Source organism: Dama dama, chromosome X (genome assembly GCF_033118175.1).
Source record: "Dama dama isolate Ldn47 chromosome X, ASM3311817v1, whole genome shotgun sequence".
NCBI lineage: Eukaryota > Metazoa > Chordata > Mammalia > Artiodactyla > Cervidae > Dama > Dama dama.
Genome location: NC_083714.1, coordinates 34,084,151 through 34,094,111, shown reverse-complemented (window position 1 = coordinate 34,094,111; position 9,961 = coordinate 34,084,151). Strand labels below are relative to the sequence as shown.

The 9,961-nt window shown below is 40.8% G+C and overlaps 1 protein-coding gene across 1 annotated transcript; it reads left to right on the top strand.

Annotated features, from left to right (window-relative positions):
- The first annotated feature begins 5,439 nt into the window (after positions 1-5,439).
- On the top strand, positions 5,440-6,402 carry LOC133052604 (olfactory receptor 5AR1-like). The gene has a single exon (XM_061137535.1). It carries the CDS (start codon positions 5,440-5,442, stop codon positions 6,400-6,402), a length of 963 nt encoding a protein of 320 aa, XP_060993518.1.
- Positions 6,403-9,961: the final 3,559 nt, after the last annotated feature.

Genomic DNA, 9,961 nt, shown 5'->3' with positions numbered 1-9,961 from the left:
CCAGGCTCCATGAAGATGGACCCCTGCTCTGACTCACTGTAGACTGGTGAAAGGACATCCTCTGGGATCTGTCACCAGGATAGGTGACTCCTTTATCAAGCCATCAGTAATAGTAATACAAAGAGGGGAAACACACTTGGGTATCATCAAGACTATTCCTCATGTCCTCCAGAAATGCAAACAGATGGAGACACGTCAGAAAGGCACTTACTTCAACACTGCAAGGAAGGAAATGCTTTTAGTTAGGCATAAACCCACAGCCTTCACAATTTGGAAGACGAATTTACTCCATGGCCCCTATCTAATAGTTAAGGGATGGTGCAACGCTCACTAATAAGCACCTATGAGGGAAAAAGAAAAAGGCAGGGACTACACTGATGCTACTGTTAGAAATCCTTATAAATTAGGCATTCTATGGCACCATCAGAATTTTACTTCTAGCCACTGAGAGATTTTTGGAGTTTGAGAAATTGATAGTGTACAAGGCTGAGTGCCCAAAAGATATTGCATCTACGGTATTCAAATGTCTACTGGCAGTGACAATGGATAAAGACATCCCCATTGATATATCACAACGTGAGAAAGAGATACAGGTCTCTAGATGAAAACATTCGGGCACCAATTTGGTCTGCTGGCACATTACCTCATTCGTCCCTGAGCATTAATGAGTTAGCCTTTAAGTTGTTATTCCATAACCTCCATTTCAGCAAAGCCTGCAGTCGTGATGAACAAAATAGCTCATTTTACCCTATGCGGTGTAATGCCCCAAAATAATTAAATTTGGGAACAGCACTTTTCAATACATGGAGTCAGCCCATCACACCAGAGCAGAAGCTCATAAACTGGTTCAAATATCACCAAATGTCCCACCATTTAACTTGAAGAAGAAAAAAAATTTTCTCCTTTAAATGACTACAAAAATCTGCACAGCCAAGCAACAGAATTAAATGAGTCTGCCCACAAGAGACATGTCTATAAAGTCTACTTTTTAAACAATTTTCTTGCTTTAAAACCAATAGCTAAATTTAGCCCTTAAAATGCATAACTTGGTATTTTCTATCAAAGTTGCTAATAAGACAGCACCAAAGGAGACAAGTTGCTTTTGCTTCCAAATGAGAGACTGTGTGTGTATGTGTGTGAGCACACTTACATGTGTGCATGTACTGGGGAGTGGGAGTGAAGTGTATGTAGGGGATATTATCAACGTAATATTGATTCTGTGTTCTGAGGTCCTAGCACCATGACAAGCACATGATAGATATTTAGTAAATATTTACTGAATAGAAAAATAAAACAAATGCATAGAACCAAATCTGGCCTGATTAAAAGAAAAAAGAAAAAGATGAAACAATGTGGTACAAGACAGCTGGCTGCCACATATATCTCAGGTACAAGAGTATTTTATTTGAACACTGAGTGGCACTCAGAGACTTTACTGACCACATAAAAACTAATTAGATAATTCTTTGATTTTAAAGTAATTTATAGCTTATAATCAGAGTACAGGGTTGAGTAAACAAGGTAATATGACAAATCTTCATAAATGAGAAGCATATCCTTACTACTGTCTTCTATATTGGTCATTTATCCCTAATTACTCGAATCCATATGTTTGAGGAAGCAACTGATATTTTAACTGTGGCTAAGACTTTTTAATGTGACTAAGACTGTATTTTAGATACAAAGTTTATAGCAGAATATATCTTGTAGTCAATTTTATTCTTCCAACTGCTTCCAAAACATCTCAGTGGTGACTACAGGTCCCTAAACTCTCAGTATGAGTCAGTGAAAACACCCCATTGGGGATTGGCTCTGCTTACTGCTCTAGCCCTTGAGCTTACTTTCCTCAGCATCTCAGAAGACCAGTCACGAAGATAGAAACTTTGCTATATTAATGATTCTGCCAATTACACAGAAAAGGCCAAGCCTTGAGGGGGAAGTGGGGAGGGAAGTTTAACTTTGAGCTTAGTTCCAGAAGCTTTACTGTTGTGGGCACACAAACTTATCTGTGCCTGCCAAGGGAACATCTGGAAAAACCCCAAGTGCTGATGCTGGGCTGAAGAATTTTCAATGAGTACAGAAGCAGAAAGTGAGTGTTAGTCGCTCAGTCGTGTCCGACTCTTTGCAACTCCATGGACTGTAGCTCACCAGGCTCCTCTGTCCATGAGATTGTCTAGGCAAGAATACTGGAGTGGGTTGCCATTTCCTTCTCCAGGGGATCTTCCCGACTCAGGGAGTGAACCTGCTTCTCTTACGTCTTCTCCTGCATTGGCAGGGGGGTTTCTTTACCACTAGTGCCACCTGGAAGAAACAGAAGAGTGGCTGGTGAATATCTGTGACTTCTAGAGACATTCAAAGAATAAAGGTAGGTGATAAGGGATAGAGATGCTTGCCGATTGAAGTTCGAATGTCCCACATATTCAACTATTCCTAGTGAACTTCTAATTGTGCTTTTCTTCCAACTGGAAATGGCAGCTCTGGGTAGAATTTAGAAGACCTTGGTTCTATTCCTGACAATGTCACTAAGCATCCGGGTGTACTCTGGATCACTCTATGGCTAGCCTCTCTCCATTGAGATTCTGGCTCTTAATATCAACTCCTCAGACAGGCTTTCCCTTCAACTTTACTTAACCTAATGTTGTCTTTCCAAACTTTGAGTTTTCTCTATTCCATTAGCTTGCTTTGTTTTCCTTAAAATTGTATTATTCAAAATTATTTGTGTATTTCTTTGTTGGTTGGTTGTCCATCTTTTCCTTTAGATTGTAAAATCCATGAGAATGCCCCTAGTGCCTATCCCATTGCCCAGAACACACCAAGCATCCAATGAATACTAGTCAAGTGCATGTCCAGGAACAAAGTATGTAACTTTTTTGTGGCTTAAATTCATTATCTATAAAATTAACAGAAACCACCTTGATTATTTTCAAGATTAGCATGATAACAAAGAAAGGATGGATTTGTAAATCCCTTGGAAAAAACTAACAATCTCTAATTGTATGACTCTATATTTAGAAAGGGGCTTCCCTGATGGCCCAGATGGTAAAGAATCTGCCGGCACGCAGGAGACCCAGGTTCGATCCCTGGATCAGGAAGATCCCCTGGAGAAGGAAATGTCAACCCACTCCAGTATTCTTGCCTGGGAAATCCCATGGACAGAGGGACCTGGTGGGCTACAGTCCATGAGGTCACAAAGAGTCAGACACAACTGAGTGACAAAGCACACATATTTAGAAAAGGGACCATGGATACAATAATAGCCTACTGCAGAACCATATTCGAATGTAGATTCTGCCACTTAACAGCTATGAGATCTTGAGCAAAGTATTGAAATGCTCCGTCTTGGTTGCCCAGTTCGTAAGGTAAAAATGATAACAACAGTAGTTACTTGCCAAAGTGGTTAAGAAGGTTAAATCAAATGATTTACGTTAACCTCCCAGAATAACGTGCGGCACTTATTAGGTGCTTTACTAATGGCATTTATTAATATATTCAGGATAACATTTAAAATTGTAACAACCAGTACTATGAACTGTGGAAATTTCAGTTCCCAAAGATGGCCATAATGGTGACTTTAATGGAACACCAGCCAAAAGCAGGAAGCCACAGATTTAGAGAGGCAGAAGGGCATGAAGCATGTCCGTACAGGTTACTGGAGGCTAATCTTTCTTTCTCTTCCAGGGTCTGACTTGTAGCCGACAAGAACATGGAGGTCAGTGCCATAAAAGCCAAGGTGAGCTGGCAGGTGTCAAGCAAGCACCCAGGAACGAGGGGGCTCAAGAGCAACAATTTAATAATCATCAAAGAACTTTTAAAAATTGGCATGGCTATCCCAGTGCATGCTTTCTGAATATTTGCCTTGAATATATTTATACTTTGCAAAGCATTTTCCTAGAGACTCTCATTGGACCTTTGCAGGAATCTTGTGAGATCAGAAGAGCAAGTATCATGATGCCCATTTTATAGGTGGAGATACTATAACCAAGAAAGGACTTACCAAATGCTATAGAGTGAAAAATAGTATGGAATCAGAACTCAAACCCAGGTGTTCTGGCTCTAAACCTAATGATATAAATTCTCTGTGCAGTGCTATAGTTTGGCCTTCACTGTCTCAGCTCTTAACAGGAAAAACAGTATTAAAATAAAGTAAAATCAGGCATTGTCAATCATCCTGATTAAGAAAATGGATAGAAATGGCCCTAAGCAGAATTGAGCTTTGTAATTTCTAAGCTGCTCCATGTTCTGATAAGGGTATGGATTCTGTGTTTCTGGAAGGGGAGAGGTCAGAGGCTTTTACCTCCTCTAAATGGAAGGAACGCTGTAGACAGGACACCTGGGTTCGAGTTCTGGCACTTCCATCAAGTCCTGGGGCAACTTTGGGCAAATTACTTCCCCTTTTGATGTCCCAATTTCTGAATTTCTCCCTCCTGTAAACAGTGTTAGATGAGAGTAGTAGTTCTCACCCTCAATACACTGGAGAATCACAACACCATGATTAGCAGCAGGAGCTTAGTTAGGGAGGGATTCTTAAAGAGGCAAGTGGCAGAATCTCAAAGGGCCTTCTGTGTGGTTTGAACAAACTAGGAGATTTCCAGTTATTATAAAAGTTATCACACTCTTAGTATGTACCACATACTATGTTAAGTGCTTTGCATGAATTATTTTATCTTCACAATAAATTAATGAAATAGGAAAAATTTGATACTCTCATGTAGAAATGAGGAAACTGAAGCTCAGACAGGTTAACTAGATTGTCCAAGATCAAACAGCTAGCAAATCATAGTATTGAATTCTAACCAACCTATCATTGATCCTGAAGATTGCCCTTTTACCTCTATATTATATTGTTTTATATTCCTCCTCCACTCATCCCCTGCAGTCCATCAAACATACAACTGAAAATGTAAGTTTGTTGAGTCCCTCCCATGTCTAAGATTTGTGTCCTTAACCTTATGCTCAGGCTAAACTTTAGCTGAGAACAGTTTTGGTGCTGGGAAAAAGAAGGATGTAGAAGAGGAAAGGAAATTAAGATTCGTTGTGTACCTGCTCTTCTTCCCATGCCTTGCTAGATAATTTAGATACACCTACCATCACCTTTAGTCCTTACAACCAGTCTTATAAGATGGGAATTTTATCCCCATTTACAAAGAAGGCTCAGAGAAGTTAAGACACTCGCCTAAGGTCACAGATACAATGAGGGGCAAAAGCTGAGATTCAGATCAACTCTTCTGACTCCATATTTCTTCCTCATGTCTTTAAACACTGTGTACAATAGGCTAGAGTGTAGCAAGAAATAGGTGAGCCAGGATGAAATAAATGTTACAGTTGATATCCACAACATGTCCTGGCTGGACTAGACCCTGCAGGTCTCTCTCTAGGAATTTGAGCTGTAGCGTCTCACTATCATCCTGTATATTTCTCCTGCAGAATTGCAGTGGCTCAATGGAAGCAGGCAACACCAGTCAGTTCAGTGAATTCTTCTTCGTGGGCCTCACCAATGACCCGCAGCTTCGGCCCATCCTCTTTGCCCTCTTCTTCCTCATCTACACAGTCACAGTGGTTGGAAACCTGGGCATCTTCGCTTTCATTGTGGCGTGCTCCCGACTCCACACTCCCATGTATTTCTTCCTCAGCAACCTGTCCTTTCTTGACTTCTGTTATTCTTCAGTCACAGTCCCCAAAATGTTGATGGAGTTTTCCTCTGGTTGCCAAACCATCTCCTTCTCTGGTTGTGTGATCCAGACAGCTTGCTTCGTGATCTTTGCTGTCACTGAGTTCTTCCTCTTGGCCTCCATGGCCTATGACCGCTATGTAGCCATCTGCCGCCCTCTACTCTACCACATAATCATGTCTCCAAGGCTCTGTTTGCAGTTGGTGATGGCCAGCTATGCAGTGGGCCTGATGAATACAGTGCTCCTCACTAGTTCAACCTTTCATCTCATCTTCTGTAAATCTCATGTCATCACTCATTACTTCTGTGATATCCCTCCCCTTTTAAAACTCTCCTGCTCTGACACACAGGTCCCTCAGCTTCTCCTCTTTGCCTGTGGTGGTTTTAATGTGTCAGTGTCCCTCACAGTCGTCCTGGTGTCCTACACTTGTGTCTTTATGGCTATCATCAGAATCCCCTCAGCCCAGGGCAAACACAAGACCTTCTCCACTTGTACATCCCACCTGACTGCTGTCAGCCTGTACTATGGAACCACTGTGTTCATTTACTTGCGCCCAACCTCTGAGTACTTAGTAGGCAGGGGCAGGCTGGTCTCTGTATTCTACACAGTGGTCATCCCCATGCTTAACCCCATGATCTATAGTCTGAGGAACAAAGATGTGAAGGAAACACTTGAGAACATTCTCAAGAAGACCTCACAATTCTTCTCGCACCCCATACCCAGATTTCCATGATATTCTATGCAGTTAAGGAAGGACAGAGAAGGGAAGGAGAGGTAGGTGACATATTTTTGGCCACCAACCATGTCTCAAGCATTATTCTAGGAATTTTAAATAGATTATGCCTTGAATCCTCTCCACAACCCTGGAAGTCAAGTACTATTGTATTAGTTTTAGAGATAAGGAAACTGGGGTTCTGAATGGTTTGGTGATTTGCTCAAGGTCATATAGCTAGAATGCGGTTCGATTCAGGACCTAGGTATCGATTCAGGACCTAGATATCAATTCAGGACCATTTGAAACTCCCTTTCTATTGCATTACACTTTTTGCATGAGGCAAGATGCCACCCTATCTATTAACCTTCAGGGTCAAATGTTTCTGAAGTTTTTCCCTTCCTGGTAAATCTGGTATCTCAAATTTGTAATAGATTCACTACCCTAAGACCCACTCCTTTTCTTTACCTGTGGCTTTGTATCATGTCTTATCTTGTCATTACATTAATCGAGCACATTGTGTACAGAGCCCTATACCAGATGCAGGGGTGGAGAGGGATAACAATGGAGAAATCTATGGTCACTAACTTTTGGCACCTTTCAATTTATTTAGAGGAAGACAGAAGATCTCACCCAAAAGGCAACTGAACTATGACTTTTCATTTAAATGGACATTTATTGAGTTTTTTCTATGTGATAAATGCCAAATCAGTTACCTCATAATCCTCTTCCTAAAAGATTGCTCCCATTTTACAGATGAGAATGTTTGTGTGCTCAGTTGCTTCAGTCTTGTCCGACTTGCAACCCTATGAGCTGTAGCCCACCAGGCTCTTCTGTCCATGCAATTCTCCAGGCAGGAATACTGGAGTGGATTGCCATTTCCATCTCCAGGGGATCTTCCCGACTCAGGGATCGAACCCACATCTTTTATGTCTCCTGCACTGGCAGCCAAGTTCTTTACCACTAGCGCCACCTGGGAAGCTCATTCTCATCTCACAGATGAGAATAACTGTAGCTAAAAGCATTAAGTAACTCACTCAAGGTAGCACACAGCTAAGTAATGGTGAATATAGGATTTGAATCCAGGTCTGTTTATCCAAAAAGCTGATGTTCTTCCCATTCTGCTATATCACCTCCTGGATTACTGGAGTGCCTATTAATAACCACAAAGGGATATAAACTGTGAGCCTGGGACGCAAGGCAAAAGAAACAGGATGGATTGGGTTCTTAAGAGAGCCTCTAGGAAGAGGCGGGTGGTTGAAATAAAATTTATGAAGAATGAGGAGTGGTAGGAATGGATGAGTAGTGAAGGGAACTGGGAATCAAAGAATGAGATAAAAGAATCTAGATGCATAAAAAGTTGGTTTGGTTGGAATAGGGTAGAAGGCACATTTAGAAGCAAAGGTTATTGACAAAATGGGGAGATGGTTGGGTAGGGTTGATATACCTTATCTGTAGGTCTTACTAACATCTAAGCAATTCCTTACTACCATAAGTGAGAAAGTTCTAAATAGAGCTCTGGTTTCCCTAATTTGACCCAAGATGGCTTTGAGTGTGTGGCTACCTACAAATGTGGTAAGAATCGAGTTTTCCGGAAGCCAAGACCTCCATAGAAATTTACTCTGCCTTTACTGTGTTTTCTGCCTATAGCCCACACTACTCAGATTGGCCAGACAACCAAGAAATGTGAGGTCTTGGTCACAAGAAGCTATCGGGGAATTCCTTCCAGACTCAAAGCTTGTGGTCAAGTTAGGGTTGGGCAAAGGCTAAAGTGTGACCTAGTGTAGTTGCTTCAAGTTTAAAGGCAGCCAGACCTAGAGGGGGATCTTATTTTTCTGACACCTTCCTTTTTTGGAGTTTCTCTGTCATAGAGCAGACTTTTCTCTATTTTATTGTTTGCATGGACTATTGCAGTAGCCTCTTAACTGAACTCATGGACTCCAGCCTTGCCCTGACCTATTTATCTACCATACAGATGCCTTATGATTATTCTAAGCAGAAGTCTGACTGTATCTATTGTTCTACTTTAACCTCTTCAATGGCTTTTCATTATCCTCAGAATAAGCTTCAAATACTTTAACTTATAGGTCCTCCACAATCAGGATATTACCTCTCAAACTTTATCTTTCACAAGCCCTCTTCCCTTTCCCATACTTCACATCCGTCCCTTTGCACTTACTCTTTGTTTTATTCACAGCACCCTCACTTTTCATCAGTGAAATATCCTCCCCTTATTTCTAATCATGACTTTCCTCCTGAACTGACAAAAAGTGTCCACCCCTTCCTTGGAACTTTAGAACCAATAATTAAACTCTGCAAGCATCCTATTTTACCATATTCTATTCCACTTTTCTTACATTCATATCTTGCTTCCTCTACTAGATTGTATGCTTGGTAGAGAAAGACCAAGGTGTCTCATAGCTATATAACCACTTCAGTGCCTGGAGCAAAGTTGTCATTAATGAAATATTGTTCACAGGAAGAATAAGAACTTTTTATTGGGCTTTGCCATAGGCATTTGTGTCTACTTCTGAACTCTCTGAAAAGCCAGAGGTATGTTACTAACTCACTCCTCCTTTCCCTTTTCAATAGTCTGCCTCCTATCCAGTATTTACTTCCAGACCTTTTCTTATGCCTCTGCCAGCCTCCCTCCCCAGAACTATAGCATAGCATTTGCAAATACATTGCTGTCTATTGATTTGATGTGTGGTGTATTCCCAACTAGATTAAAGCTCTTTCAGGAAATGGATCACATCTGTATTTTACTTTTCCAGTGATAGTAAGCTGTGTAAAACAAGTGCCCATTGGGTGAACAAGTATGTATGTGCCTGTAGCAGAAGAGGGTTTGTGTGGAGCTCAAAGCAGGGGTAGAGTTAACTAGATATGAGATTAAGAAGGGAATAGGGAGCTAGCATTTATTGTAAGCCTAGTAAAGGCCAGGCACTATGATAAATCCTCAGATTATTGCATTTAATCATCACAACAAACTGACTTAAAATTTTAAAAGTTAAGACTTTGTATTTTTAGAGCAATATTGGGTACACAGCAAAATTCAAGAAAGGTACAAAGAGCCGCTTAATATATCTTCTGCCCCTACATATACATAGCCTCTCCCATTATCAATATTCCTCACCAGAGTTGTACATTTGTTTCTACTGATGAGCCTACACTGACACATCATAATTACCCAAAATTCATAGGTTACATTAGAGTTCATCTTGGTGTTATAGATTCCAGAGTTCAACAGTGTGATTCTTATCTGGAGTGTCAGGGAATTTGTGGCTTGCTCATTACACATATACAGCCAGTATGGGATAGAGTCAGAATTTTGAACTCAAGTCTGTCTGAATTTAGAGCTTTCATGTTTAACTACCTTTCCAACCTTCATTAGAGTGATCACTTTTTTTAAAATCCGAGATTTGTGCTATACACATGTGGCATCAAGGCACTGAGAGAAGAACACTGGAGACTGAGTCAGTAGCAACACATTTTCTTTAGATTGAGCCTTTGCTTAACACATCTTAGACTTGGAGGGAAGAAATAAATAAAGATAAGGAAGGGAAAAAAGGAAGAAAGGGAG